The sequence below is a fragment of the Hyposmocoma kahamanoa genome, unplaced genomic scaffold (assembly GCF_003589595.1).
Source record: "Hyposmocoma kahamanoa isolate Upper Pololo Valley unplaced genomic scaffold, ASM358959v1 66, whole genome shotgun sequence".
NCBI classification, from domain to species: Eukaryota; Metazoa; Arthropoda; class Insecta; order Lepidoptera; family Cosmopterigidae; genus Hyposmocoma; species Hyposmocoma kahamanoa.
Window position 1 is genome coordinate 22,432,963 of NW_020653854.1, and position 17,709 is coordinate 22,450,671.

Sequence of the window (17,709 nt, forward strand, 5' to 3'; positions counted from 1 at the left end):
GCTCATCACGACTTAGAAAGTGCTAAATTTAGAATATTTGAACCAAGAAATGATTAAATACGTCTTGTATGTTAATGAGACAATTATCAATGAACGCATTAGTCAGTGAGCAACAAGAATGGGTAGCTCAACATTTAACAGTTCCAAGTCAATTGGAGCGTCCGCCCGCGCAGGTTGCAAACAGAGTGTGACAAAATGAAATCTGCGTGATGATTGTGATCCGTTCGGCTTGAATGGATAGGGTCGTCGCCACGAGATCTGATTTTTCCGGGCGAGGTGGTGCGGCGGCGCCGGTGGCGCGGTCGCGATAGCGCGGGCGGCGCGCGGGCTTCAGTCGGCCGCGTGCGTGCGCGCCGTGAAAGTCTCCGCGCGCAATGCGTCCTGTTACGGCCTCCACGTCAGCCCGTCGGGGGCCTGCGCCCACTGCTGCCACCTCGGCACCTCAACACAGCCTGGGCGCTAGAAGGCAGAAAACCGATCTCCATGTGGTCGAGCCTTCCGTCCGATCCTCCAGCCCAGCTCCCAGTCTCCGCAGCCAGAGGGCTAAGCTGTACAGGTGGATGAAACAATTATTTATAGTGCGTTGCGTGCGTCATTTTACAAATTTCTTGTGATTCTTGAATCTCTCAATACACTGCAACGTATACATTAGTTATGTTCTACATTAACAAGTGCGATTGTTCGCGTATGAATCGAGTGATATCATATCGACGTGTTTGTTATCAAATTGTTATTGAACACTTTAGAATTGGTTCACACTTTATGTCACCTATGATTTGGTGGACCACTATAGTTTTCACACATATGGCATTGTTTATTAAGAAAATAACTACAAGTTTCTATATTTGTTGTCACAATTGAGTGCGTTAGTACAATAACCTTATTACCAATAGGTACTTTGTTATTGTTTCGTTTGCAACTGGTTCGATCTATGGTACAAGGCCGTCCGAGTGGTTTCTGTTATTACTGACGAAGTCGGCTATGTTATCTGTTTTCATAAATATTACAAAGGTGAATCAAGGCTTTCGTTAAACTTATCGTTCCTTCCACAATAGTAGAATTGCGGAAAGATCGAGGTTACGCCTCATAACAAATGGCCCCGCAATGCATACAGTTGCTTCTTCAAACCAACAATTTCTACCTAAAGGAAATGCAAATTTTATTCAATATCATGCACATATCCATACAAAGCAAATGTACACATTAACATCAAGTGTTACGTATTAAAATTCAAAATTTGTTACGGCAGTACGCTAGATAATTTCCATAAATAGATCCTTCTATATAATAGAACTTCGGAATAAATAACGTTTTCTGTAGGTCAAAGCAGAACAAAACATCTGGATGCAAATTGCAGATTCTGTATAAAAATTACGACGTGTCAGTCAATTCCTTGTAAAAGTTGATTGATGCCTATTGTTTATTTTTGCTTTTCTTTCACGCTCTATTGGCGGATGATTTCGTAACGTTCAATATTTCCCTTTCCAATGACTTGGGTGGTTTTATATGCTGTTCGTAATTGTTTGTTCCGTCATCATAGACACGTTCCCTAGCTGCAATTAACAAATTGCAATCATCACTATGATTATTGTTTCAACATGTACGCAGTTTTTATATTCAACAAGACCAAGTCTGATTATCATCTTGGAATCGAAGTAGACAGAGTAAATTTACCTCAACTTCATGTAATAAACATGAAGTCAATAATACCTCCCTTTGAAATCCCGGAAGGATTAAAAATAAAAGGCAAATAAATCAAAAGTAAATAATTTTAAAGTTTATTGAATGACCACCATGAGATTTAGTTGTTTTTGTGAAATTCCTCCAATAGTTTGTATTCTTTCCTTATTCAGATGTTGGTAGCTGTAAAAGTATCTGGCTGAGTGAAGAAATAGATTTCTCACAGATGGCGCTACGGAAAAAAGTCGTTGAAAACAACAAACAGGCACATAGGAAAATTCGTAAGGTCCGCTAGTTCTTTCCGGGCAGGAGTCGAAGTGATAATTATCATTTAGAATTATAATGATAAATGATAAATATACAAGTGACAAATATAAAAGTGATAAATATATCTTTGTATTTATAAAATTTATAGGAACAACAAAATTGGTAACATTTAGCACTAGCAATCAATGTCTTACAATGCTTTTGTATCTGAGACGTATCCTAACGTGCCAAATGTCAATCTCATTAAAAAGTCAACCAAATCGTTTTCCCCTAGGTCTTCGTATTTGTTTAGTTTTTTTATGATACCAAGTCACGGGAAAATCAAGTCGGCCGCCTGGCGGTAAGTGGTACGCCTATCCATAATAGTTGCAATGCCGTTCAGAACTTTAAATCGAAATGTCTATTCAAATATCTGAAGGGACACTGCCACTGCGCTTGTCATCCTGAGACATAAGTTGACAAGTCCCATGTGCCTATAATTTCACCAGCAACCTTACCCTTCAAAACCGAAATGCAGAAACCCTCAAATACTTACTGCTTGATGAAGTGGGCCAGTTTTCTTAATGTTTGTCATTTTTAGTCAAAAACTAAAGAAAAAAATATGAAGCATGGATAAACGTATATTCTCCATACCATCCTCTATTGGCTAAAACTCCTTTTTTTTATCTCGCCAATATCACGTTACGTTCTTCGTCGGCGCAAATATACCCTCTGTTCAATTTTCATTTAACCCGCACAATGACAAAGCCGTACACCATTCTTCGATGCCCTAGCCATTATCGAATCCTTGAGTAGGACAAATTTTATTGACGTGTTCAATAACACTGAATCAAAATTTCTAACATCCTCTGGTTACTATTTGCAGACGGTCGGTCACCCAAAGTTCTGTGGTCCAATTTCCGCAGCTTACATTTGGCCGGTGACCGCCTCAACCTTTATATGACTATGACTTACATTTTTAGTTATAAGTACTGTAACTGTAATTTGTACAAAATAAACAAATAAATAAATAATTATATAATAATATTATAATAAGAAAATAATTCCCATTGCTAAGTACCATATTATATCCTTTTAGTAGCAGTGGAGCTCCTTGTGAAAGAGTTAGTCCAGGGTAGTACTGCCACCTTACCTATTTCCGCCGCCAAGCAGTAATGTTAGAAATACTGTGTTCCGGTTTTGAAGGGTAAGGGTGCTGGTGAAATTACAGGCACACGGGACTTGTCAACTTATGTCTCAGGGTGACGGGCACAGTGGTAGTGCCCCTCAGATCTTTGCAATTTAAAGCTCTGAGTGGCAATGTAACTGTTTTGGACAGGCGTGTAGCTTACCATCAGGCACACGATTTGTTATTAAAAAAGAATCTAAAATATATAGAACAAAATACAACACAATAATTCTGGAATTTTAGAAGGAGTTATTATCCACTCTACGCACGTGTGATGGCGATCTCTGGTAATATCACATGAGTAATGCAAGATAAATGTCAATTGACTTGACATTTACATGGCTTAACATTAAAGTACTGTAGAGTGTCTATATATGACTAAGCTATCAAACAGAAATAGGTTGTTAGGCGTGTAAGCTGGTACTGGATTAATGGCAACATTGCTCTATTTTTGCAAGCTAATTAATTTGTAACGATGAGTCACGCACACGCCCTGTCATCGTGTTCAAATGGATTTGCAGTTTTAATCTAGTCAAAACCTGCTGTTATCGTATTTATTACTTAATTCTTTACAATTTCATCGAATTTGAAATAAAGCCGATAGGTGCGAAAGTATCTAAACACTATATATACACTATTATATTTTTACTTATGGAGTAAGGTGTATTTCCAACTACGAACTCTGGCCCTGTCTAAATATACATATATATATATATATTATTGTTGCGAACGCAATTTTTGTAATTTTAACATAATTTCCAAAGCAGTAACAAAACGCTGCTCGTCAAGGGCACATTACGTAGGCCTATTTTGAACCAATCGAGTAACACCACATATGTCTTTTTCATCCCTACCACATTTGTAACGAATTTTGTACGTAACTAAAAAGGTCAAAAGGACCGTTCACTTTTAAAACTGTACCCCTTCAGAAACTATCACTGTATCGATTTAACAGCACTACTCCTGTAACTAACCAGTCACCTATTTTAAAATATAACACAGTTAACTAAAATCATCTTTGATTTCACGAGTCGTCGAGCTCCTGATCGTCATCTACTTTGGGTCTGGCGGCTCCAATTATATATATTGTATATACATAATATACATAAAATGTGAAGTGACTTAGACCTAGAGAATATTATTCCTATGATCACGTAAACGCCCAGTGTACTTTAAAATGAAAACATCGAATTCAAATTTAGCGCCATATATTCTATATGACCCTAGGGTATCTAGAAAAATACGTTTTTCATATAAAACTGAGGGCATACTTGCTGGGGCCTGAAGTACCTACATATTAATTGTGTGTGAAGGAAATAAATTTATTATTATTATTAATGTACATTGGGCGTTTTGTGCTTTTCCGACTGTAGTTTGCTGGGACTTGCAGGAAACTATAGTTTGTAGGTTTAGGTAATTTTAACTAAAAGTAAACATATCGAGTTCTTAGGTTTTCGCGATTGTTACACATAGGAAATGAAACTATTTTTCTGGATTTAAATCGCGTATATTTGTTTTTTCAAACACGGTTGACTGTCAACCGTGACCATGGGACCTGTAAAGGGCCCGAAACGTCGGTTTGTTTGAAAAAACAAATATACGCGATTTAAATCCGGAAAAATAGTTTCATTTCCTAAAAGTAAACATGTTACTTGGTTAACTGGTAAAATACAATATTTAGTAGTGAGTTTCATATGTTGTATTACTGCTGTAGGCTACTCTTTCATTTGGTCGCATGTTATTAGCTGTCATATTTTTATAGGCAGGATTTTAGGTTGTTTATACTGTTGGGTAATTTTCCGAAAAATTTCAAATAGCAGTTATTTTTACGGAAAAGTTCCCGAAAACTTATAATATTATTATAAAAGTAGAACAACAATTCGTCGTTGCAATATCAACAACGTTCACGAAGCTATATTCATCGAAAAAATCCCAAAGGTTTTGCGAATAATTACTTACTGGAAGAATGACAAAATAGTACACAACATAATAATAATAATAAATTAATAATTTATTTGGCAATATATTGAACATTATGTCAAATTGTGTAACGTATAAACTATATACGAACCATAAAAAAACAGGACGCGCGACTTCGGGAGAATTTCGGCGTAATCTTTGAAATTCACTCAGTTACCGTCTCGTATGTATAATAGTTTATATGTTATACAATTTGTAATAAAGCTCATTATGCTGTGTATACAATTTCGTAACCAAAAATTCGCCTATAACGTAAATAGAGCTTTAATTTTTGGCCTGTACTTAATTTTCCAACTATTTACTTCGCAGAGCGAGCCTGCCCGTACGCACGGCGCGACTGCTGCAGCGGTCGCGTGCGCAGACGCCGTCGGAGGGCACCGGCGGCGGCGGCAGCGACGGCAGCACGTCGCCCGCACCTGCGCCCGCCACTCTACTTCAAGACGTGGTCGACATTAAGACCCTGCTGCTACAGCTTAAGCGGGTCTTGCAGGAGGTCAGTGTACGTCATCCACGCTTGCACCTTATGTGACTAAATTTGCACAATGATGAATAAGTCCACAGTTCTACCACTGAATGAATAAATATGCGTGTAGCTCTTGACATATACTTAAAACACTTTGTGGTTTTAGCGAAAATGTGTTTTACTTGGACACGATTCTATTTCTGATTTGAATAATGTTTCGTACAACGATAAAAGTCAACAAAAGGTACTCGACTTGCGGTTTTTAAATTTCACATTAGACCTATTTTGTTATTTAAAAGAAGAACATCACCTCAATAGATTTACTTCTTTGTAAACGTAAATAAATATAAAAGTAACGGAACAGAATGCGTTTCGCGTATTAATTACTTTTTGTGTGAAAGTTACGCAGATGTTCTCTCTATTTGAACGCACACACATCTAGTTCTTTCAAGCTCTTTGCATGCTTTTATAACGGATCATAAACTTTTCTCGAACGCATTCTGTCTTCATATTTCGCAAATCATCACTCCATAATTAGTTGTACAGTAACTATAGCTGTGGACCATTCATTATCTTTTTTATGGTCTTGTAAACAAGCATGCTGTTTTTTTTTCTTTTGAGTAATAAAAGAGCATGCGCATAGAATATTAATCATGTAGATTTACAATAAAGGATACCGATAACACGACACGACAATGTTCAACTTAACGGTAAAGCGTGATATGACAATAGGAATGCAGATTGAAATTTCTTAAGGTGAAAATTGGAAAACAATATCCAATTTACGAATATGGTTTTCTTTTCCACAAATATATTTTCATTCAATTCGGCTAAGATGTACGAAAGGTCTATTCCACTAGTCCCTACCAGCTATCCCCCCGGAAAAGCTATAATTATTTTTCCGGTACTTTCGACATTGTTTATTTACTATACATCCAATGAGCAATCACATATCTTACAAAGTACTTACATAAGTTTTGTTTACAGTGCCCCTCCTTATCAACCTTTAGTTATATGGGAAGGGCACATTACTTGTGCAAGCAAGCCAACACAAGGACCTTGTCAGTCACGTCCTGACCCCAGATCAGTCCGTTGACACAATCTTCATCCGGTGCTCAAAAGGCTATTGCCTTAGGTGAGTGCCCCCCGGTCCATGTACAACACCATCCCTATTATCTATATAGGTACCGGGACTGTTGATTCGCTCACCTCCCGCTGTGCATTGCACAAATAGCCTTTGCCACTATTACCACCGCTAGGCTGTTGACTCTAAACTCAGCTACTAAATGTCCACTTTGGTAGCGGAGCTGTCGGCTCACCCCCCGACACCGAAGCATCTCTCCGATTCCAAAATTCCTAACCGGTTGGAAGGACCGGTGTATATCCAGCTTATCCTCTACTAGTTCTCCGAACTAGTACCGGAGATGTCAGTCGCAGTGTCCAGTGACACGACATAGTCCATATCCGACATAGTCGGACATAGCATCCAACTTAAAGGGCAAATCCCTACAGCTAAATCACACAATCCCAGTCCACACGCAGAGTCCGGGACGTAGTGCAAAGAGGCGGAGGGCTCTGCCCGAATGCTCGCTGTACTTAGGTGTAACCGGGGAGCCCTATCCATCGGGTGGGTAGATGAGGAAATTTAATGAGCATGTGGAGCTTTTTTAATACCTCTAGCCCAGTCTTTTCAAACAATTGCATCTGTAGAATTAACAAGTTTCTCACCCGTAGTTGTGATTAGGTATAGTAGTTTACCATTCTACGTAATAGCAGTAGGTACCTACATGTGTACAATGGAAGATTTTATATAAGCTTTTCTGTAGGTATTTAGTCTAAATAAATTAACCAGAAACAAAGTACTACACTCTTTAATAAATTCACGCAACATAACATCTTGTTAACAACCCTAGTCCACAAACCAAGACTTCTACTCAGAATTAACATTGTTGATAAGGTAAACAATAAACATCCTTAATGTGACCACAACAAGAATGATTCCCCCTCACAATTTTGTTGACTTATTGCAATATTGTGTTTATGTGGCTTGTATGCAGTGGCGTAATAATAATATGTGCATCTGGCAAAATCTAAAACTAAATTCCTAGTTCTGTGACAGTGCAGTCTCAGGCTCCCTGGTTTTTAATGGGTTTTACGGCTCTGAGTACTTTGCCCTTTTGAGCTAAACAGACTCCTAGTATTTTGCTAATGTTGCCACCTTATTGTTATGCCACTGCTTGTATGTAAGCACTTGTGTATGCCGCTGTAATGTGTCTGTTTTTGGTTGCATCGCCTTGTTTGCCGCACGCAGCCCGGGGAGGAGCATCATTCGATGAGTGTAAGTAATGCCTGCGCTGTAACGCTCTCGTTTACACATTGCAACTTGCCTTCATTCGTGCAAGCTGACATTTAATGACCAGTCTCTCATCATCATCAACCTTTATTAGACGGATACAAAACGAGAAATGGCTGCACATAAATAAGATTGTTGATTGTTTACATAGACTGTGTTGCATACGACAATATTACATCATTTAGCCGCTGCTGAGATTGGTTATTCTAATGTTTGCCTTAAAAAAGCACATCTTGTTCAATCTTTCTTGTCTTCGGTCTATCTTATTTTTATCTGTTTGTTTTGAGTGCAGTTTGGTGACGGATTTGGTAAGGACTCGGTACTTGAAGCACTACTATTCACTGTTTTGCATCAGCACGTTATCTCGATTAGCCAAATCAAAGACTAGGAAGTAATCCTTTTTTTTTTTAATAAGTAAAATAACACGCAATGTCCCAAAAACTAATTCGGTTGTCCTTGTCTATGCATTATCCAAAAATCAACCTAGAAAGTTCATAATCGTAATACGTAACCATTATCAACTTTCAAATCTTGATGCCAAATGTATAAGACGCTTTACTGCCTAAGACACATGCCTAGATCGAGATATGACTTTGATACATACAAAAAGCTCTGTACGGTATTCTCGATGTGATATTGCAGAGCGAAACTCTCGACCCGTTGCTAGCGGCGTGCGCGGAGAGCCCCGCGCGCGGCAACGGGCGCCGCCCCCCCGCCTCGCCGCTGCACCCCGACGCCTGTGCCGAGATGCGTCGTCAGATACTCTATCTGCAGGTAACACGATCGTCATCATCAGCCGACCAGATGATATTTCGACAATATCCATTTTACGCCAGCTTATTTACACTTACCTCCGATTTTTTTCCATCTTCGAAATTGGATACGAAACATGTTGATGATACGGTACAAAGAACCTGACAACTGGTTTCGATATTGAGCTTTATGTTCCCCATTCAAAACTGCCGAAACGGAAATAACAAACATGGTTCTTGGACTAGAGTTAAAAGACTTCACATTAAAACCAAATTGACACTTCCTTCAACTGGTAATTTTAACGATGGGACTAATTCCAAAAGTACGAAATTGACAAAACCGTTTAATATACATTTTTGGGAACTTGCAGAGCCAGTTAGAGGAGCGCGACCGGCTGGTGCGAGTGCTGCAGCAGCAGATGCTCCGGATGGCGGAGAATCACGAGCCGAAAGCCGACGACACCTGCAATCGCGCCACGCAGACCGACCGGGTACCTGACCCTTATTCTATATTATCAACTTCTGTTATAGGCTAATCAGCTAACCAGTTAAATTTCAAAAAAAGATTAATGTCTAACACCATATCTAGTGCCACTATTTGAAAGTCTTAATAATTTTGAAAATCTCAAAATCAAATTCCCTTCACAGTTATAAAATGTGTATTAAATAGCTGTTTTACATAGGCTGATTCTTGGCTGAATAGACATAATTAACATAACAGCAATATTGCATTCATCATTACGTACATCAAGACTTTTATGTGAGTCAATGAAGCAAGAAGCTTTTTCTACAATTATCTGACCATTTTAAGAATTACACACATCCTCATGGATTAATTAAACATATAGCGTGCTTACTTAATCGGTGGCGTTGTCACGTTCCAGTTGCGGCCGCCAGTCAGCACGGCGCTAACGAGTTCTGAAAATTCCGGATTAGTGAGGTAACCACATCCTTTGTACTTTGCATAGGTAACACTCACTTTTTAATTAGCACCTTAACATTTGCAATATTTATTAAGCCCATTAATATAATTTTGACTTTTCTTCTATATTTTAGTTGCCTTCCGATAGAATCCATCCACGTTCCTTTCCCCGAGCTGGTTATCGTAGTTATTTTCAGTTTCATGAATAATTTTTATTGCTCACATGTCTGTTATTACTAGAGCTTTGAATCTTGCTGTATTTCCGCGTCTTGGGAAATATATCGGGACAAGATAGCGAGTGTGTTTTAAAAATAGGTTTCCATACATATAAACTAGGCAGTCACAACATGATATTTTAATTAAGTTCTTTATTAATTCAAATTATAAAATGAAAGTTGTTTTTTCATTTTTGTAATGGATGCTTAAGAAACAAAGGACATTTAGCACAGTTTTTAACCTAATTTTGTTACTACTGCTTATTCTTCAATCTCCACAAATTATACTAAGCAGCACTCTACACTCCACGTCCTTGTAGCCAGAATAAAAATAACTGGTTTAATAGATTTTCAATACTTTTTAATTAAGTGACTTAAATTTTTAAAAGTCTCGTTATTCCCAAAACTGAAAACGTCAATCTCGAGTCTCGGAAATGCCAAAAATGCGTTTTCAATTGTCCATATAACATCCATCAATCTGAAACGTTTTGACTTTTTATTTCGTATATCCATTCTTATTATTTCATGACTTACGTTTATTTGTTTAATTGCTATTTATTTAATTGCTTTATGTAGTTATAATTATTTATTGTTTTAGGTTAATCGCCGCCTCGGTACATACACTGAAATCTATTTTACGAAATTTGCATTCATCGATCACTGTCCTATACATACCATCAATCATACCTCCACGCTTCCTCTCGCAATGCAAAGAAAATTACACTTTAGCTTTACAAAACACAATATCTAAAAGTCAGTCATTGTACTCCGAATTAAGTAGTTCAAAGTGGATCATTGTATTCAGACACTACATGAATAGAAAGATGACTTTTGGTCCAACGTCAATGTGTAGAATGGCCCTTTCTGTGTCTCCATATTTCACTGGCGTCTTTATTTAAATGATTAATTTCTTTATAAGTACCTATTTAATTGTTATGTTGAGTACAAAACATTGTTTATATTGTTTTATTAATTATCATCACATTGTTTTTTTTTCATTAGTCGTTTATTTCCCATTACAAATTTTTGTAATTACATTTTGTTCTAATTCCTCACATGCTGCATTAAATTCTTTATGGAATTTTGGCAAAATGGCGTATGTTGTCGGATGGCAGTTTCCACTTGGGTGGCGCGAGGGTTCGTCCGTCGGATCAGGTAGCGTGGCTGGACTGCTTGCTCGCTGTTTGCCTCTTATGTTCCGTCAATGTTTTCTGCTTGCTGCATCTCTTGTACCAAACCTCGAGCGATGGGGTTTACTTGGTTTCCGAAAGGGATATCGACGAATATTGCTATAAACTCTTTAAGTGATTGGACTTGCATGCGTTTCTGCGAATTTATTAGTCAGAATTGTAAAACATTCGAACATCTCAAAATTTCAAAGGTTTGTTGAAAGTTAAGATATATCACAGTTCCATGTGCCTCACACCATCATGGTCTTTGACGTCTTAAATTTTATTGACCGAGAGCTGGTGGTAGTTGTTGATATGTGTGATGTTAATAGCATGATTTTGTTGAGTGGAAGGTTTGATTTTAACACGAAGTTGTATATTGGCACTCAATTGGCTATTTATTTGATCGGCTTTCGTTTTGGAAGAGTATAGGACGTAGTCTTTGTTTCGTACGTAGTCTTGTGAGTTGTTGAAAAGTTGTTTTGATATTTTTTACACTGATTTTAATTAGTAATGTACTGTGATTATGAAACTTACCTCTGTGTTACACGCTGCCCCATCAGAACTTAAAGGTGAGAGTGTATGCAAGTAACACTACACGCTAATTCCACTATGTCCTTGTAAATAAAGTTTGTCCTGTCGTGTAATTGAACAGAATATGTCTTACATTATTACTCTTCTATATTTTGTATTAAACCAATAATACAACTGGATTTTACAAACATTTGTATTGTCAATGTTTTTATAATGCAAAATATTCACACGAAATTTTTCTCGCAGTTGGAATGAACAAGCTAGCGGACGGAAGCTGCCGTTGTTTAGTGAAGCACAAAAGACTAAGAGACCTGTAGCCAACGGGACTGTAATCAAAATATGCCAGTGTGGGGGGAGGAGAGTGAATGGGTTGACGAATGAGGAGGAAAGAAGGGATCCCGTACAGTTAAGGACGACCAGTCGCGTGGGATCGAAATACTTGCAAGCCCTCGCGAACAGCGGTGCCGAAGCCCGACGCTACGTGAAACGTGACTCGTCCGTTGGGGAAAAAACTGACCGGAAAACCATCATCTATTCCACGCGATCTCGCTCAATAGAGAACTTTCAAAACCACACCTATGCTATAAACGAACCCTTGCTTGCGAAAAAAGCCGTCATCGAAGAGTCCTCGCTTATCAAGCACCATACATCTTACGGCGACCTCTACAACGGCCGGATTAGCAGCAAAGAAAGCGTGAACGGCAATAGACATAGTCCTAGTTTAAATGGTCAATCTACTGACACAGACTATAGTTCTGACGGTGGTTATAAATCTCTGCCGTCTTCTATTAACTGCAACGGACGCTCTCCGAAGAAGGTGAGCGGCATTCCCCGAAGATCGATGGAACAAAAGTTCATTTCCACTAAACATGTGAAAGCGAGCGCAATTTGAACGCACAGGGAGTGATTGAATTGGTTGATTGTGATATCTATAGATAGGCCGGCCTATTTGGTAACACCTTGGAACATCCGTGTAGATACGTCCAGGTTTTCAGGTCCAGTTTCAAAGTTATCTTTTTCGATATATGGGTGGTTAAGTATTTTAGTTTCTGAGGTGTATCGCAGGGTCGAAGGCTCGCTTACGCAATGTTTTAAAGCAACAGTGCCATCAAAACCTGGAGTCGAAACGCCCCGGGCGGCACTCGAGCAAGGCTTGTTCGCATTTATTTCCACTCCTTACGAGGCTATATGTAAGCTACATTTAATTGTTGGATGCCAAATTATAATCGGTATATTCATCTTAAAATATATATAATTAGAATCTAATATGTGAATGTAAAATCTGTTCTTTTTGTTTGACGTGAAATGTTCCGTTTCGTAAGTGATTGCTTCGAGCATTTTGTTTTATTAATTTCTAGATTGACCTCTGTATTTACGTACTCTGTAATTATATACACATAGAGAACGAACTCATTTTCTGTAGAGTTTAGTTACAAATTTGTATACAGACGATAAAATGTTATCTTAGATTTTCTATGGTAGACAAACTAGTAGATAAAGCTGTAATATGTGATAAGGGTGGCTGTTAAGAACTCATATTAAATACTTTCTTGGTAATCAATTAGCGGTTTAACATTGTATACAGTTTGATTAATTGGAATATTTACTTGTCTATGTGTGATACTACCATAGTAACATAGGACAAGTATGGTAACTCCGTACAAACATAGCAACGCGGCTTGTATGTGTGCGCGCCCTTCAAGTGCCGTGTATGGACGCACACATCCGCAAAATGCAAATTTTTTATAATATCAAATGACGGCACGTCGAGCGCCTGTCCATGACACTTGTAGTACCAATCAGAACTTTAAATCGAAAGATCAAGATCTGAGGGGCACTGCCCGTAACCCTGAGACATAGTTGACAAGTCACCCCGTCCCTTCACAACCGGAACGCAGTATTACTAACATAGTAATGTTAGTATTGTCTGCTTGGCGCAGAAATAGGTAAGGCCTTTCATTATTATAGTGGTGTTCCATTATGGGCGGGTAGATTTTGCCAGTTCATAGCGGCCATGTTGTTGAGGCTGCTTTTGTCAAAAATCGAATCTGTTGCATATTTTTCAGTCATTAAAGACAAATTATGGCAAGTTGCAGCGTCGAGCAACACGTGCAAATGATGAAAAAGTATTATCAAAATGGCTGTTCTATTATTTGTGGCAATAATGCGCACGTTTTAATGTTTACGTGGTCGTCCTTCCCTGTCGACTGTTCAAAGAAGCCCTTGATGGAAAATCCTTTTTAAGCGAATGTGTGCGTCCGTACACAGCGTGCAGTGAGCGTGCACACATGTAAACCGCGCTCCTGCGCATGAATTGAGTTACCATACTTATTGTATTATTATACTATGATACTACTTTGTTTGCTGTATAAAATTCTTTAGAAAAAGACAGTAGGTATCAAATAGGTACAAAACTTCTTAAGCTTAAAGAGCATTTTTGTATTTTAATCACAAATTGTCATTTTTAATGCATTTGTCGTAATGTATTGTAATGTATTTAGCCGTTGAAAGTAATTGTTAATGTTCCGAAAGCCTAATACATAAGTACCTATCATATTGATACCTAGAATATAATTATCATTAATTGTACCTCTCTGTGTATGTACTTGGCTACGTCATCTACTCATTATATTGCGCTTTCCTACGTTAGTTACGTAAATCTAAGCCTTTAGTAAAAATTATATTTCATTTAAATTGAAGTTGTTTCAATATAATTTTAATTTTGATTTTTTGTTTTCTTTTACCTTTTAGTAAAGACACTTGGTAGGGGTTTTTTTAAATAAAAATGGACATATTTAGAACAATGCTAAAGCTGTTAAATTATGATAACATAACTCTCATATAAACCAATGGCCACATATACCATACTCTAGCCAAATTCTATGTAAAATAACAGTGAGAGTCAGAATGGTGGGTCTATCTTAACGGATCCTTTTTTTTTTTTTTTTTTTGACGGGGGGGAAATCTTTATGGATAGGTACCCCTGAGCCCAGGGAGACTCAGGGACCCAGGGAGACTCAGGGTATCTTAACGGATCCTGACAAATTTAGTGCCAAAAAAATTATTTTTTGACTGTCAATATGGCGGGTGTATCTATGATTTTGCTATAACTTCGTTCTGATGGAGGTACAATTTTTATAAGCACCAGATCCTATAATAGTACAATTTAGGTACATGATTTGGTACTAAATTTGACAGGATTCGTTAAGATACACCCGCCATTCTGACTCTGACGGATAAAACATGTCAACGAACTAACAAGACTTTTTTAGGGTTTTCACCTGATCACTGTTTTACAGTTCCCACAATTTCAATATTTTTCACCAAAATTCGATAAGGCTATTGATAATACTAACCTCAAATTCATATCTGTGATTAATTTCGTACAATAGAATTTTCAAAGCAAGTCATTCAAAACCATCGAGTACATAACATGTACCTACTCGAGATTGAAAACCAACATAAAAATTACAAGTATTTAATTATTTATGGAACTGCGTCATCCCTAATTTTTTTTATTTGAAATGAGAGTTTACAAACATTTCTAGTTCGAGTTCAAAATCGGAAAATGACGCTGGAGGAGATATTTTTTTTTAATGTAAAGTAGAACCCAAACGAGCGGACGAGCCACTTGATGGGAGGTGGTCTTAGAAGTCCATGGACATCTGTAAAGAGCTGCCTACGCGTTGCCAGCCTTTGAGAGCCGTGTTGACATGCTTTCTGAAGAACCCCATGTCATAGAGCTCCACTTCAAATAAGGAACGAACGGCCTGTGTAGACTTGCAATGCCAGGCATCTATGATGTGGGGATGGGCTCAACTCCTTTGGCGGGAGGTGCCGTGGTGGAAACGAGACGGTGGCACCAATTCGAAAAGTTTCTCTGAGCACTCCCCGTTATAAAGACGGTAGAACACACACAGAGAGCCAACGTCTCTCCGTAAACTAAGGGGCTCCATACCGTCTGTGAGTTTGGGATCATCGATAATATGAACAGTCCTACGTTGGAGTTGATGTAGTAAATTAATATAAAATAAAATCTTGCAATTTTCTTTCTTTTCATCTAATATTACCTACTATCTAACAGTAAGTGAAAAACAAATTATTTTATTCATAAATCATTATATATCAGTAGGTAGGTACTTCGTAAATTTTACAACATCCACTATATAATCAGAAATAGAGATGAAATGTCATTTAAACTACTAAACTATTCTGCCAAATCATTTCTTTGACAACTGCGCTCCGATTGGTCAGCCTGAATTTGAACCAATTCACGTGAGACGTCAATTGTTTCACTTCAAGCTGACCAGTTTAACTTGAGCTTTGCTATAATGGACGATAATTGAAAAATTACATATTTAATGTTTAAGTACCGATGAAATGTGATTCCGTTTGTTTTGTAATTAGATGTTTTGTTGTTTTTCTCACACCACCGAATGGAACAGCCCCAATTGTTAGAGATATTATCTTTATTACAATAAATACAGAATATTTTTTTGGAATATACGGCCAACTAGTGACCTGTGTACGTCTCCACGTACATACAGGTCAGTAGTTGGCCTGTCTATATTCAGTGCAAACGAGAGTTGATATTTATAAGAGCTGTATCGCTAATGTGTTACCAGGAATATATGGCCTTTATTTCGTCTCTATTTCTGGTTATATACTAGGTATTTTACAACAATTGGCCAGTTAGGTGTTACTTCTTTCTTTATAATCCAATTACCTACTCACCTATTTAAAATCTAATTACGCGAGCAGGCCGTAGTCAGAGATAGCATAAATTAATATAAAGAAAAAAAATATTTTCCCATAGCGTCATTGGTAATTAGCATAGACAAAAAAATGATCTTTTTCTATGCCGTCATTGGTTGCCTAGCAACGTTTTGTTCTTAAACTTTTTATGTCAAGTTTTGCTTTGCTGCTGCCTAAACTACATATTACTTAATAGTTACTACGTAACAGATACATCACTCTCACACAAAATCGAAAATACCTACGCTATAATAGCCTAGTTAGTCTGACTAATGACACCGTCGACAGGCGTGTTGCTTATCACAAGTCGTGCGTCTGGTGATAAGCAACACGCCTGTCCATAGCAATTGCACTGCCACTCAGAGCTTTTTTTGGCACTGACACTGCGGCTGACACGTTGAGACATAAGTTGACAAGTCACTTAATACTAATCTCAGCAGCACCCTTACCCTTCAAAACTTACTACGTTTCTACGTAGTAATGCTCATTTTACTGCTTGGCGTCAGAAATAAATTAGACGGCAGTACTTACACCCCTGGACGAGCTCTGCTGCTACCAAAAATATGTCATTTGTCAAATGTCGCCGTATTTACACTAATTAGAATTTTGTATAAGTTACTACAGACTGATTTATTTTATATGCAAATTGGTTAGTTACAGGTTTATCTAATGTCAAACATCAATATATTACATAAAGGACGATGACCGATGCAATATGGAGGAATGCCCTAACTTTAAGCTGGCATGTCCATAAGCTGTAGTTTTTCATTTTATTTTAAAGCAGCTTATTTGAACATTATTAATAATAATAATAAACTTAACTTACTGGCGTATAGCTTACCATCAGGCGCACGACTAGTTCGTCCCGCCACTTGATGTTATATAAAAATAGTACTTTTCGTAACCTATAACTGTTTAATAATCAAACAATCTTATAGAATTAAATCCCAAGTTAAGCATATTGGGAAAAAATACCAGGCTGTTTTTCAGCATCCAACTGCGCTTCAGTAGGTAAGTTGTCCTGCCTAGTTGTGATCTCCCCAAAACTTTTTTCTTAAAAATAAGCTACACTGCAACTCACACATCTGGCAACTCAGCACAATAAATATAATAAATTGCTATAAATTAAAAAATAATAATAAACTGCAATCTGTGACTTTCGTCGCCATTAACACCATTAATAATGAACCGAAAATGCAACAGAATTACAATTTCTTTTTTCATTCAGAATAAACTACTGCTTTAATGAGTTGTAGATTATTATAAAAAATGTAGTTTTAATTAATGTACTATAATTAAAAACATTAATTTGCTGGACATTTTAAGTAAGATGAAGGCAGTATTAGTATCATCCTTTCTAAATATGTATAGTATATTTTTTTTATTTTCTTTTTTAAATACTAAGTGACAGGAAGGTACAAGCTGTGCACCTGATGGTAAACGACACGCTT

At 37.5% G+C, this 17,709-nt stretch overlaps 1 protein-coding gene across 7 annotated transcripts in view; it reads left to right on the plus strand.

The window, feature by feature from the left end:
- The window catches only part of LOC113231982, a 141,758-nt gene extending 127,612 nt beyond the window's left edge, over positions 1-14,146 (plus strand). For 3 of the 7 annotated variants that reach the window (XM_026466592.1, XM_026466591.1, XM_026466594.1), the window contains 6 exons: positions 5,405-5,588; positions 7,870-7,896; positions 8,554-8,685; positions 9,035-9,154; positions 9,548-9,603; positions 11,750-12,395. In XM_026466592.1, the coding sequence (XP_026322377.1) occupies positions 5,405-5,588; positions 7,870-7,896; positions 8,554-8,685; positions 9,035-9,154; positions 9,548-9,603; positions 11,750-12,395 (1,165 nt within the window). Of the gene's footprint in view, positions 1-5,404; positions 5,589-7,869; positions 7,897-8,553; positions 8,686-9,034; positions 9,155-9,547; positions 9,604-10,398; positions 10,862-10,915; positions 10,956-11,532; positions 11,542-11,749 lie in introns of those variants that run through there. The other 4 variants (XM_026466596.1, XM_026466595.1, XM_026466590.1 and 1 more) reach the window with 4 other exon arrangements.
- Positions 14,147-17,709: the final 3,563 nt, after the last annotated feature.